This window comes from Littorina saxatilis, linkage group LG1 (assembly GCF_037325665.1).
Source record: "Littorina saxatilis isolate snail1 linkage group LG1, US_GU_Lsax_2.0, whole genome shotgun sequence".
Classification (NCBI taxonomy): Eukaryota; Metazoa; Mollusca; class Gastropoda; order Littorinimorpha; family Littorinidae; genus Littorina; species Littorina saxatilis.
The window spans coordinates 34,347,263-34,361,641 of record NC_090245.1 but is presented as its reverse complement, the minus strand read 5'-3'; the positions used below and the strand labels follow the sequence as shown (position 1 = coordinate 34,361,641).

At 43.5% G+C, this 14,379-nt stretch overlaps 2 protein-coding genes across 8 annotated transcripts in view; one reads left to right on the top strand and one right to left on the bottom strand.

Annotated features, from left to right (window-relative positions):
• Positions 1 to 6: 6 nt before the first annotated feature.
• On the bottom strand, positions 7 to 7,685 carry LOC138967830 (uncharacterized). 7 transcript variants are annotated; one of them, XM_070340495.1, is made up of 5 exons: positions 6,703 to 6,837; positions 6,086 to 6,256; positions 4,737 to 5,084; positions 1,408 to 1,545; positions 7 to 413 (listed from the first exon to the last, which is right to left on the bottom strand). In XM_070340495.1, exons 3-5 carry the CDS (start codon positions 4,933 to 4,935, stop codon positions 229 to 231), a joined length of 522 nt encoding a protein of 173 aa, XP_070196596.1. In that variant the 5' UTR covers positions 4,936 to 5,084; positions 6,086 to 6,256; positions 6,703 to 6,837; the 3' UTR covers positions 7 to 228. The 7 variants fall into 7 exon arrangements, with proteins under 7 accessions (XP_070196596.1, XP_070196601.1, XP_070196609.1 ...); XM_070340500.1 differs by having other exon boundaries at positions 6,086 to 6,247; XM_070340508.1 differs by lacking the exons at positions 6,086 to 6,256; positions 6,703 to 6,837 and adding an exon at positions 7,561 to 7,685.
• Positions 7,686 to 8,955: 1,270 nt separating this feature from the next.
• LOC138967820 (uncharacterized) overlaps positions 8,956 to 14,379 on the top strand; it is a 12,977-nt gene continuing 7,553 nt past the window's right edge. The window contains exons 1-3 of the mRNA XM_070340481.1: positions 8,956 to 9,230; positions 12,333 to 13,385; positions 14,310 to 14,379. The exon at positions 14,310 to 14,379 is cut by the window's right edge and continues 133 nt beyond it. Of these exons, the coding sequence (XP_070196582.1) occupies positions 9,228 to 9,230; positions 12,333 to 13,385; positions 14,310 to 14,379 (1,126 nt within the window). The 5' untranslated portion in view covers positions 8,956 to 9,227. The remainder of the gene's footprint in view (positions 9,231 to 12,332; positions 13,386 to 14,309) is intronic.

Below are 14,379 nucleotides of genomic sequence, written 5' to 3'. Positions count from 1 at the left end.
GAGATCTTTTTTTTTTTTAGTAACAATGGCTTTACTTGTGGGTAATTCAAAAATTTAATCTAAGTATTACTTGCCCTGGAAGAAATTTCGTGGTTGTCCTATGTTAGTTTGCTGTTGATAATATCAAACATTATCTCCCTTCGACCATTATTTTTCAGAAACTTTACAACTCTTTAAATTTGGTCCTCAACAAGAAGCGGTGACTCCAAATGAAAGTCGAATATTCTTTTAATTGACAGCAGTGTAGTCCCCTCTGGGCATGCGCACGGTGTGCACGAGCAGTACTACTGACCCCGCAAGCATGATGACGTCACTGACAATGTTGACGTAGAAACACCAGGCGGTGTCGGAAAAGAGTGGATCATTGGTCTCCTTGTGGTAAAAGTACCCGGCGCCACATATTCCTAGTATACCTGTTGGAAAGGGAAGGGAAGAGTTTGTACAAGATAAATACATTATTTAATTAATAATGAACTAGCTAACTAACGAACTAATGAATTAAATCCGCCGTCATTTCCGCGGCCCGTTTTCACATTAATACGATAGACATACGCATGAACACAAGCACGCAAGCACAGACATGTACGCTCACACAACCCACATACACGCAGACATAAACACACACACACCCACACACACCCACACACCCACACACGCACGCACGCACGCACACACACACACACACGCGCGCGCGCAAGGAACAAATAAGTGTTCTTAAGATCAGGCATCTTAAAACTTCGAATCCTGTAAACATGTCTGAAAAAGCACAATAAGAAACCCTTTTTTAACACAAAACTTAGTAGCTTCACTCCTTAACTTGTTCATTCATTCGTTCAACCACAGTCTTGATACACACATTAGGACTATGTCAAGAACAAAAGTTGGTTCGTGTGTCTGTGTATGTTCGTAAAAGTGTTAAATAGTGTGCTTGGGAAAATGAAGAACATATGAGATTGCGATACCCATCCTTACTGTCTCAGTTAGTAAAGTCGTTTGTTCATGTCAATGCCTCTTGTTCATGTCAATGCCTCTTGTTCATGTCAATGCCTCTTGTTCATGTCAATGCCTCTTGTTCATGTCAATGCCTCTTGTTCATGTCAATGCCTCTTGTTCATGTCAATGCCTCTTGTTCATGTCAATGCCTCTTGTTCATGTCAATGCCTCTTGTTCATGTCAATGCCTCTTGTTCATGTCAATGCCTCTTGTTCATGTCAATGCCTCTTGTTCATGTCAATGCCTCTTGTTCATGTCAATGCCTCTTGTTCATGTCAATGCCTCTTGTTCTTTCGCAACCAGGAGTCTTGTTCCGCACAACTCCCACTTACTCTTTTCAACATTTAGAGCGCTTACACCCCTTTGTTTCTGACATCTTTTCGCGATACTTGTAACGGATCTCTCTTGACTCACCAGACAGAGCAGCCAACAGTGTGGCAAGAATGGAGGTAATCTTTGTGTTTCGGAACAGCATCTTGAAGGCAAGGCCAAAGGCAGCCAGGCCACACGACAGAGCCATGCATTCCAACGCTTCTGGTCCAGCTATCCAGCCTGGAAGCGAACAATGAGAGCCGAATCTTTTTAAATGTACAGTGGAACCCCCCTTTTAAGACCCCCCAATTTAAGACCCCCCAATTTAAGAACCCCCAATTTAAGACCCCCCAATTCAAGACCCTGTTTTCTCAGACTTTCTGTTAATAACCTCTTTAAATGTACCTCCATTTTAAGACTCCCTTTCTTTTAGAGACCTGATTTTCTCAGATTTGTGGAGGTCTTAAAAGGGGGGTTCCACTGTATTTGTTATTTCTTTACCGCTCCCTCACCACCCCACCCCCCTCACACCCCCTCTGAATTACCTGGAGATTGGGCTGCGTTTGAATGTTTAATGTAAGTGTATACTCATAGTTTTGGAAGTTGAAATAATGTCAAGGGTTGTTCTGAAACTTGTCTAGAGTGATTGTTTCAGATAACAAGTGCTTATCAAGGTGGTACAATGACACAATAATTAGCATTAAGACATCAGGCGGTTTTCATTTCTCCAATAGCAGGGTGTGTCAACTGATTCCGTTCATACACCGGATGTTTCCGTTCGTACGCAGGATGTTTCCGTTCATACAGCCTCATTTTCGGCACTTGCTTGGGGAAAAAAACGTCGCGGTAAGTAGTGTGGGCAGCGCACTTTTGTGATATTGCAAGAATAAGGTAGCGAAATGGTTGGGCTATGTGTACGATAAGTACCAAGGTACGTGCTAGTAATCCTCATGATAACACACGCGGGCCAAACGTGGCAGAATTGCCTGATTTATGTTTACATTTTCTTGTTTTTCTCGCTCTGTTATCAAATCTGACCCCTGATTTGCACATGATCACCAAAACCATTGCCTGTTTCGACATTTTTCTTGAACAGAAGTTTATAGAAACCCGTGGCTTTTGTACAATCACTTGTCTTTTGAAAACATGCAGATTCCGTTCGTGTGCCATGATTCCGTTCGTACAAAAGTGCATGTTTCCGTTCGTACGAAAAGTGTTTCCGTTCCTACACATTCGTTAGATCAGGCAGAAACAGGCACCCACTTAAAGTTATGTGTGTTCCAATTGTCGTCCAGTAGTTTTCTCTGAATCGCTCAACACATACACACGCACACAGACACACAGACACACAGATACACATTCACCACGAACCTCGTTTCGATTCACCATCTATGTAAAAACATTTAGTCAACACTTGACTAAATGTAAAAAAGACTTAGAGCGAAGGAGGGAGGGAGGGAGGGAGGGAGGAGGAACAAACTAGAGAGGAAGAGAAAAGAAATCAAAAGAATGAACAGTCAAGCGCGCACACACACACATACACACACGCACACACACACACACCACCCACGCACACACACGCACACACACACACACACACACACACACACACACACACACACACACACTCACGCACGCACGCTGGCGGCGCACGCACAAACGCACACACACACGCGCACACGCACACACACACACACCCACATACACTAACACACACACGCATGCACGCACTCACATACACACATACACACACACACATCCACACACACACACACACACACACACACACACACACACACACACACAGGGAGAGAGAGATAAGAGACAGACAGACAAAAAGACAGAGAGACAGAGAGAGAGAGAGAGAGAGAGAGAGAGAGTGTGAGAGAGAGAGAGAAAGAGAGAGAGAGAGAGAGAGAGAGAGAGAGAGAGAGAGAGAGAGAGAGAGAGAGAGAGAGAGAGAGAGAGACCCTCGTTTGAATTCCCCTTCTATGTTAAAACATTTAGTCATAACTTGACTAAATGTAAAAAAGACAGACAGACAGACTAAGAGGGAAGGAGGGAGGGAGGGAGGGAGGGAGGGAGGGAGAAGGAATGAACTAGAGAGGAAGAGAAAAGAAATCAAAAGAATGAACAGTCAAGCGCACACACACACACACACACACACACACATACACACACGTACGCACATACACACACACCCACACCACCCACACACACACACACACACGCACGCACGCACGCACGCACACACGCACGCGGCGCACGCACGAACGCACAAACACACACACACACACACACACACGCACGAACACACGCACACACACACACATACAGACACACACACACGCACGCACGCACGCAAGCATGCACGTACACATACACACACACACACACACACACACACACACACACACAGGGAGAGAGAGATAGAGGCAGACAGACAACAGAGAGAGAGAGAAAGAGAGAGAGAGAGAGAGAGAGAGAGAGAGAGAGAGAGAGAGAGAGAAAGAGAGAGAGAGAGAGAGTGAGAGAGGAGAGAGAGAGAGAAAGAGAGAGAGAGAGAGAGAGAGAGAGAAAGAGAGAGAGAGAGAGAGAGAGAAAGAGAGAGAGAGAGAGAGAGAGAAAGAGAGAGAGAGAGAGAGAGAGAGAGAGAGAGAGAGAAAGAGAGAGAGAGAGAGATGTACACTCACTCGGTGAACCATCGTAGCTGACACCCACTCACACACACACACACACACACCAGCTCGCACGCACGCACGCATGAACGCGGCGCACGCACGCACGCACACACACACATTCACACACACGCACACACGCACGCACGCACATACACACACACACGGGTGGCCGAGTGGTAACGCACTTGCGCTCGGAAGCGAGAGGTTGCGAGTTCGACCCTGGGTCAGGGCGTTAGCTATTTTCTTCCCCCCTTTCCTAACGCCTAGGTGGTCGGTTCAGGTGCTAGTCTCAGTTTCGGATGAGACGAAAAACCGAGGTCCCTTCGTGTACACTACATTGGGGTGTGCACGTTAAAGATCCCACGATTGACAAAAGGGTCTTTCCTGACAAAATTGTATAGGCATAGATAAAAAAAATGTCCACCAAAATACCCGTGTGACTTGGAATAATAGGCCGTGAAAAGTAGTATGCGCCGAATTGGCTGCGATCTGCTGGTCGATGTGAATGCGTGATGTATTGTGTAAAAAATTCCATCTCACACGGCATAAATAGATCCCTGCGCCTGGCCCTTGAGTCCGAGTCTGGAGATTCGCGCGCGATATAAGACTTCATATAACACAGGGAGAGAGAGAGATAGAGACAGACAGACAAAAATACAGAGAGAGAGAGAGAGAGAGAGAGAGAGAGAGAGAGAGAGAGAGAGAGAGAGAGAGAGAGAGAGAGAGAGAGAGAGAGAGATGTACACTTACTCGGTGAACCATCGTAGCTGACACACACAGTGTTACCCTTGACACTGCCGCAGGCTTTCCACAGGCCAGCATAAGAATTATCATTGAGAGAACCAGCGCTGAACCAGTGAGGGGACACCAATGTCACGATCAGCAGAATTATCCCCAACAGCAGTACAGGCAGGCTGACTTTCAGCAAGAGTGTCACCGGACCCGCCATTGTTAGATACCTGAGTAGATCTCAGATGATAGAGCCCACAAGTAATTGAGTTACTTCACGGTTGTTTCAGTTTTTCTTCGAATCGTTTGCTCGTTGTCTCGGTTTTATCTGTTCGAGTTTGTCTTTGTTCTTCTGGATTTTCTTGTGATCTATATATACCGAGCAACAAAAGAAACGCGAAAAAATTCGTCATTGTTTGATTGACAACATCTCCAACAATTATAGAGTTCGAATTATTAAACCACAATAGTTTGATGAAGGCACGTTTGACCTTGCTTTTGTGTGATTATTTTGATGCTGTGACTGTTTTAACACACGGGACAAGCAGGTTTAACGTTAAACACATAATGCGCGCTCGCAGCACGTGCAAGTAGAGCAGGAGAAATCTGATGTGTGAGATGTGTTCACTAATGCATTAGCAACCAAAAGAGACCATGGCACGCTTGCTGCCAGTCTCACTTTTGAAACAGCCAGGATGCCAAGATTGACACCACCAAAATGCCAGGTCGATTTAAAGCTGGGGATGATCCAGAAGCGCTGGCATGTGCTTTGAACGTGCATATTGTCAATAGTCTAATCACCTTCAGCACTGTTCTGTTGACATTGGAAGCACTGCAGTTACGCAACGCGGTGGATTTTTTGCATTACCCCAATAAGACAAGATCGCAATTTCCTACCACAACGTCTTCGAGATTGATTCAATACAGCCACTGACACTACCAGGAACATCATTGGAAGCCACTAGTGTCCGATCAGTGGCCAGAGAGCGCGATGAAGACTGACTGAGCGAGACCTCCAAAACTTCGTTAACGTTAAACCTGCTGCCTTGTCCCGTGTGTTGAAACAGTCGCAGCATCAAGATAATCACACTAAGGTCAAACATGCCTTCATTACACTTTTGTGGTTTGATAATTCTAACTCTATGATTGTTCGAGATTTTGTCAATCAAACATTGCCAAATTTTTTCGCGTTTCCTTTGTTGCTCGGTATAGTTTATCCACTGTTATATAATATACTGTTGATTATTTCTCCTTTACTGCCTTCTGCGTGTTTGGAGTTGTAGAAATACACGTTCAATACTTCTTACTGGTACATTTGAGTTTTTCTTTAGCACTTGATAAAACGGGTGTCACCCGTATTGTTCACGTACATGTACTCCTGGTCTGTATTTTCCCCTTTCCTTCTCCGTAGCAACAGTATGTCACTCAGACACTCAGGCACTCAGAATGTCAGGATCTTTCTATGTAAATCGGCAAAAGACACTTCACAGTCCTCTGCAGTTCACCAGCTGTCCGTTTAAAGACTTATCAATCTGAAAAAACTGTGATTGATATTATCATACAAATTTGTACAACAGTACTTTTCAAGCCGTAAGAAGACTATCAAAGCAGCGTAGAAATCACTCAAAGTATATATCGTTAAAATCTAGCGTTCATACCATCTCACACAAACTGATTATCAACGTATCAAACGCTGTTGTTGAGGAAGAGTTAACAAACAATAAACTGTTATTCATATAACGCTGATCAGTTTTTGTCTACGGTGCTTCAGCAAATTTGCAGAGATGATGAAACGTCTACCCAGAAATACATAGAGACACTGCGACCGTACACGTCCTTGTGCTGAAAAAGCGTATGCCGACCTCTTCCAAAACGAATCGACAACATACTATCTACAACCTATTGTATAATCTCTTAAGTAGTAAACAGGAACATTTTTCAGACGAAAAGTGCATCAAAACTGTTAAAATACATGTACTGGTCCTACCACTCTTCAATAGTTCTCTACAAAACACGAATAACCGGTGAGCACATTAATTTTTGAAGTCGGTGTTGCCCACCTGCTCTCTGCTCTTATCATGACATTTTTTTTCTTTTTTTCTAGGGCAATCTATCAATACACGGCCTTTTAGCGACACAATAGTCATAATGCACGTAACAATGAAGTCACAAGGTTTACATAAGAAAAATGAAAGATATATGTGTTGAGTGACACCCACTATCCACTTTCACAGCAGATAACTAATTTAGTTCGGCTAGACGCGTATTCAGTATCACTCTGACCTGTGACTGATACAAACAAACTAAAGAAACGTGTTAGATAAAAGCCGAAAGTAACACGTTCGATACGAGCATTCCCAGTTAGTTGTAAGCAGTAAGGACGAGTGGAGTGTTATCTGCATACCATATTTATGGTACTTATCAAGCCGTTTAATTAATAATTGCGCTGCTCCTAATTGTATCGTTTTCTTTAGTCATCAGTGTATCGTGCTAACGGTCTGAGGTCTAAGGGAAGCAACGGCAGTCAGTAAAGTACGGACGAAATGACGACTGACCTCCCTTGAAAACTGCGTACACTACGTTGTCAGCATGGCTGAATAATTACTGTTTCCCCGCCAATATCTTGTGTTTATATCAGTAACAGAATCTAACATTCATTTTCTCGATGCGGAAAAACTCACTCTTATGTGGTTCTCAGTACCCATACCCGCATTTCAACCTGCAAGAGTAGCAAGTTATAAGCCGCGGTCAAATTGAAGGAAACTATACTGAACTGAATTTGCTGTCGGCTTCAATGAGACAATTAATTTGGATTACTGGTGAGCGTACACACTTCGATACTTACTCGTTACACTAATATATAGTATCTGTCGTGAGTGTCCCCATGAAAATGTAAAAGTCAGATATCACCTTTCCATCAGAAAACGTTCTCGTTTGAAGAGCCTCCGCTCCGGCAACGACTCGAGTGCGGTTAATTTGTTTAAGGTGCAGGAAAAGTGCTGCATGTTACGCCTTTTTTCCTCTGTCGTCAGTGGAGAAAACCCAGAGGAAGGAAAATTAGGCATGAAACTTGAAGCTTCAGGAACATTGAAACGGAAAAGACAACGATATCATCCGTCAACGTGTGACATTGAAACACATTACGTGCGATTATTTTCGATCGGAAAAACACACACGGGATTTTCCTAAACGGCTGTTGTCCACCGCTATTTTGCGCATATGGGATTACCTTTTTTCCTGTCAGCCGACGTCTGGATTGTCAAGATCAGCAGCTACAGTAAAACCTGAGCTTCATGGCCCTTGTTTTGATTGAAACATATATTTTATCAATTCTTGTTCAAAAGAATCGTTACTGCAACACAAATTGACAATAACAACAACAATAACAACAACGATGACGAAAGCAACAAAATAATAACACTTGCAGCAACAATAAAAATGATCACCAACAAGCAACAACGCTTTTGAGCACGTTCTGATACATTTAAGTAATTATATAGTCGCGATCACAAAATGGCAAACAGGAAACACAATGGAAACCTCCCTAAACATTATTATTGTCACTTTTAATGTTTACAAGAGAAACCACAGAAGGCAATTAAGCATACTTCACATATGTTCAGAAATTCCACACATTGTAACAAATGCCCCCCCCCCCCCCCCAAACACACACACACACACACACACACACACACACACATACACACGCACACACACACACACACGCACACACACACGCACACGCACACACACACACACACACACACACACACACACACACACACACACACACACACACACACACACACACATCCAAACACATATAAACAAACAAAAGCAACAGGAAAAACATAAGCAAAACATACGCAAGAAATACAGGCAGCAAGAGAGAAATAGAGAGAGAGAGAGAGAGTGGGAGTGGGAGAGAGACAGAGACAGAGAAAGAAAGGGGGAGCGTATCGTCACATCATTGGCTGCCACTACAATTGAATTTTGCGTCATTACTCCCTGGTTAAAATTTCATATTCTTGCAGAGCAGCAATTCGTTCTTTATTCTAAGGTTAGATTAAAATAAAACTAACGAAGGAAAGAACAGGCTGTGCATTTTCAGAACAAAACCCATCCTTCAAATCCCCATTGAAAGTATGAGAACAAATCGCCATGCTGTCCTTCTCAAAAGGTTCCACTGCAGCAACAGGATAATTGTACACACCTTTAAAAGGACGCGATGATGCAGAAGTCTTTATTTGTCAGAATTTCGGGGACAGCTAACAGACACCAGGAGGACATCTGGCTCTGAACCCGACAATGAAGATGATATTTGAGATTATGAAGTGATCGGACAGTATCCGGGTACATTGTGTATTATAATTCAACAACGAATTGTCGTTTACATCATATCGCATTATTTGTGTCGGCTACACGATTGAATCATGGAAGATCCTGCTCAGTGAGCACGAGTCCACGTCGATTTAGACGAACAGGTTGGAAAGGAAATTGCAAACTGTGATTATGGTGAGTAGGGTTTTTTCCTATTGGAAGCAACTTGACCTGAGCCGCTTTATTTAAAGTAGTAGTAGTAGTAGTAGTAGTATGTAGGGGCGGCTATATTTGTTAGCCGAAGGCCGCGAGGCCTTATTGGTGCCCCTTCTTTGTCAGATACTTTGCATGCCTAAATCCCTATTCTTTCAATGCTTTCAATCAAAGTCGTAAAAAAGGTTAAGAAATTTTGGAGAATTGTCCAAGAAGTTTTTGAAGGCGTCTACTGTGGGTGCGAATTTTATGTTAGCGGGTAGTGCATTCCAATTGTTAGCAACTCTATGAGAAAACGAAAACTTGCGCTTGTTAGTCTTACAGTGTTGAACAAAGATTTTTCCCTGGCTGTTTCTGGTGTTGTCTGTCTGCTTGAATGTGAATATTTTGTGCATGTCAATATCATCCACCCCATTTATAATTCTATATGTTTGTATTAGGTCACCCCTTGTCCTCCTTCCCTTCAGAGAGTGGAGGTCTAAGTATTTGAGTCTGTCCGCGTAAGACTTATCACGGCACTCCTTTAGAATTTTAGTTGCTCGACGCTGCACCCTCTCAATTGTCTGAGACTGTCTCTTGAGGAATGGGCTCCACACCACATTTGCATATTCCACCAGTGGTCTCACAAAGGCTTTGTATAGCTTTAAGAAGGTGTCCTTGTCAAGAAATGAGAACGTTCGTTTGATAATGCCAATCCTCTGATTAGCTTTTGACACAACTCCTCGAATATGCGGGTCGAATGACAAATTGCTGTCGAAAACAACACCGATGTCCTTTTCCTCATCACATTCATTTATTTTTTCAATAGCATCATTGACAGTCATCACGTAGTCATATTTGGGATTCTTTTTACCAGAATGCAGAACATTGCACTTTGAAACATTAAAAAATAATTTCCATTTATTTGTCCAATCCTGAAGTAAGTGTATGTCTTTTTGCATGACTGAACTGTTTGTTGCTTTATTGTACAGCTTTGTATCATCCGCAAATATCTTCACTATACCACTAACCACATCTGGTAAATCATTTATAAACACTGTAAATAGAACCGGCCCCAAAACGCTGCCCTGTGGAATTCCGCTGAGAACTGCTGCTTGGCTCGACGTTGCCTGTCCAACTCGTACCCTCTGGGACCGGCCAGAGAGAGAGAGAGAGAGAGAGAGAGAGAGAGAGAGAGAGAGAGAGAGAGAGAGAGAGAGAGAGAGAGAGAGAGAGAGAGAGAGAGAGAGAGAGGGAGAGAGAGAGTGAGCAAACAATGTACCCTACAGAAACCAAACGATGTTTGTCACTATGAAGACGGTAGATCAAGTTGTTTGTGATCGTATTTTTTAAGCCACCATTAGAATAATGGGGGGGGGGGGGGGGGGGGGGGCTTACTGGATTAGCTCTGTCTGTTTGTTTATTTGTTTGTTTGTTTGTTTGTCTGTCGGTCGGTGTTTGTCGGGTAAGACTTGTATCTCTGGGTCAATTAAGCTCAAATGTTGTGAAATTGTTAGGAATAGGCTTTGTTTTTTGTATGCAAAAAATTACATTCCTAACGGTAGTCAAACGGAAGATAATTAATTAGCTTTTAACGGACAAACCGAGCCAGGGGACGAAACCAGGGGACGAAACCCACTGAAGTGTGCGGGAATTCCCGCAGGTTACTTCCCTTTCCCCTTTTTGGTTCACTGATCTATATTTTTAGATCAGTGTTTTGGTTTGGCAGCCGCCATGTTTTTGTTCAATTTAATTTTACGTGCTCCAATATTTGGATGCTTCGTTGGGCGGCAACAGTGGAGTTTGTTTTATTGGTGTGTGTGGTTCCGTGGTACGGACTCGTTTGCCAAATAATGTTTTGGTCTTATGTTATTACCAGCATTTTGTTTCTCACTTCGATTCTATATATTCTATAAGAATCAGACAGTGTAAAAGTATTACCATCAACATACTCAGTTTGCTGAAAAATAACTTTGATTTGAGTTATCTCCCTTCCTTAGGAACGTTTTAGAAGATAGTAGAGATTCAGGGCCAAAAACATATAAATATGTTATATTCGGATTAAAAACAAGCTCTTAAATTTAAAAAAATATAAAAATTATGATTACAATTAAATTTCCGAAATCGATATAAAAACAATTTCATCTTATTCCTTGTCTGTCTCTGTTCTCTTAGCTTCCCCTCTCTGTCGGTGACTTCTCTCTCTCTCTCTCTCTCTCTCTCTCTCTCTCTCTCTCTCTCTCTCTCTCTCTCTCTCTCTCTCTCTCTCTCTCTCTCTCTCTTTCTCTCTCTCTCTCTCTCTCTCTCTCTCTCTCTCTCTCTCTCTCTCTCTCTCTCTCTCTCTCTCTCTCTCTCTCTCTCTCTCTGAATATGGTTTGAAACAGTTTTGCGTGACTTAAGGTCGCGGCCGGTTTGGAATCCGGCCCGGGACGGATACGGGTCAACTGACTGTATGACTGTATCCATGTCCCACCCCCGTTTCACCACATGGCGGCGTTTTGACCCGTTATGGTCAACCCTTGTTTGTATTTGTGTCTATACTAAGCGTTCCATTTATTAACGTACTTTGTTTCCTTAATCTTGATTTTGGAAAGGTAGTAATTATGTTTAGGTGTTTAGGTGTTTTGTGTGTGTTGAAAAAGGTTCCATTTAAATCAAATCTAGATATCCTTCTACTCAAAGTGTTATGTTTCAATAAAACACTTTAGGTTGTGGTCTGTCGTAATAGTGTGATCTGTTATACTTGAACTACTCGTGAGAGTCATACACATGGAACATGTAACCCCGCCAGATCCAGATCAGTCACCAGTATTCAAAAACATTAGAGATCAATGTAAAAACATCGTAGGTCTACGCACAAAACAAAGTCAGTATCTTCGAGCAAACTTGTACAAAAAACTCGAAAATGTACAGAATCTCAGTGTATTAATCCAATTACAAGGCACTGTACTCAGAAGATGTATTTACAGTATCAATAATGTACGCAACTTTCACAACTTGCCAAAAAGTCTTAAATTTAGTGCTTCATACGGTTACAACACAGTGTACAGATAGAACCCAAACATTCATGGCTGCTTATTTTTCCTTACTCCTTTGTCCACACAGGCGTCATCAGGAGCCACACAAGGGAGGCAATCCAGCACCACTGCTAGCCTGCAGCAGGTTGTGAAACAGTTGTATCCTGACATACTCTGCAAAACAATATGTGTTCCACCGGTGCATTTCAACAGAGTACCTTACACGGCAGATTCTGTGTCTGGGGAGCCTGTTCTCGTGGTAAAACCCCCCTCTGGTGCTGCTCCCACTGTCAGCAGTGTCCCCAGCGGATCACAAGCCAATAGCTCTCAAGGCAATAGCTCTCAAGCCAACAGCTCTCAGATCAACAGCTCTCAAGCCAACAGCTCTCAAGCCAACAGCTTACATGTCGGCGCTTCAGCCGCCGCACCCCAAGGTCCGGGAACCCAGTCAACGTCAGCAAGCTCCACAAGTTCTATTCTTCAGGGAGTGCTGAAAGGCATAAGTGCCCTGTTTCCTCATACTACGCCAGGCCAGGTTGCGGGCTTTGCACAGAACGTTATAAGTCACACCAGGCAGCAATACCAGTCGAGTCAGCCACCTGACCATAGCTTGTGGACTTCGGAATCCCAGCCGCCTATTGCGCCACTTCCCGTTTTTGACAGCGACGTTCGAGATGACTTCGCGCAACAACACGTGGTGACCAACCTGCAAGCTCTGGGTGACAGGCGAGGCGAGGTCATGTTCATCCTGTCCCAGCTCGACTTCATGGGTTATCTCAACAAGCCGTCTTTCAAAAGAGCTACCAGGACTTACCCTCGACTGGCTAAGTTGCCACACTCTCACCGTGAAGGGGACTTTGATGTCATGATCTTTCACCGCCATCACGGGATCCTCCTTGGAGAGTTGAAGGCCGTCGGTAAGAACCATGCTGAACTGCAGAAGACAGAAGCTGACGCTGACGCTGACATCTCAAAGAGGGTCGCGAAAGCAGCAAAGCAGCTGAACAAGTCTGAGACCGTCTTGAAGCACCTTGTTGGTGACATTGCACCTGGCTTGACCGTGAAGAAATCTATCTTCCTCCCCTATGTCAACTCTGCTCAGCTGCAGAGGGTCCTGGCTTCAGATTCCAAGCTAGAACAGGTAAGACACAGAACGAGGTTCATAGTATTACCAAAATAGCTGCTCCCAAGAACACGACGCCTAATGCCAATTTGTAATAACGACTTTTTATGTCTGTTTTTCACGTGAAAGCAACCACAGGATACATTTGTGTACACGTTGATATTTTTCTCTGCCTTCATATTCTGGCTCCCTGACTCTGCTCCCTTAAAAAAAAACATGCGAAAGAGCATTACGCCTTTGTTATCTTACAGTACGAAAATGTTACATGTTGAGCTGACAACGGTCCTCTCTGTCTCTGTCTCTGTCTATCTCTGTCTGTCTGTCTGTCTGTCTGTCTGTCTGTCTGTCTCTCTCTCTCTCTCTCTCTCTCTCTCTCTCTCTCTCTCTCTCTCTCTCTCTCGTATTCCATAAACGATTTAAATGCGACAAAACATGGCGTTTTTATTTTATTTACATCCTGTGTCTGTTCTTCACAAAAGACTGACAGCATAAACAAAAATGTAAACCCTGAGTCGACAGTTTTTTTGTTACCTTTACAGTTAATAATATCCTGGGATGTTACATTATTGTTTTTAATGAAAAGGCTAACAACACGGGCTGGTATGCGGGCTCGACAAATTAAATAAATACATTTACACATGCACCTGGTCTGTCGTGTCACTGTGTTGCCCTGGATACCAAATGTGCGGCCTATGCCCGAACATCAAGATGCAGACAAATAAAAAGAACACATGGATGGTGGGCAGTTGGGGGCCCGGGTAGCTCAGGTGGTAGAGCACTGGATTTGTGATCTTAGGGTGTCACCATAAGTGCAGATGGCTGATACCACTTAAGCACGCATACACTTGAGTATCTCATCTAAAATCGGGGTAAAACCCGGGAACATACCCCTAATGGCTTTGTCGTGAGGGCGTAAAACTTGAATTTCTCTCTCGTGTGCAGCTGGTGTGTCAGAGTCTTGGTGCCAGCAATGCCCAGGAAGCTTCACAGTTGTGCCTGTGCTCCGACCAGC

Excerpts from the sequence above, each read along its gene's own strand:
- LOC138967830 (XM_070340508.1), bottom strand. The coding sequence starts at position 4,935 with ATGGCGGGTCCGGTGACACTCTTGCTGAAAGTCAGCCTGCCTGTACTG. Across the intron at positions 1,546-4,736 it reads CAGCTACGATGGTTCACCGA|GCTGGATAGCTGGACCAGAA; the intron begins GTAAGTGTACAT and ends GTTCGCTTCCAG. Across the intron at positions 414-1,407 it reads ACTGTTGGCTGCTCTGTCTG|GTATACTAGGAATATGTGGC; the intron begins GTGAGTCAAGAG and ends CCTTTCCAACAG.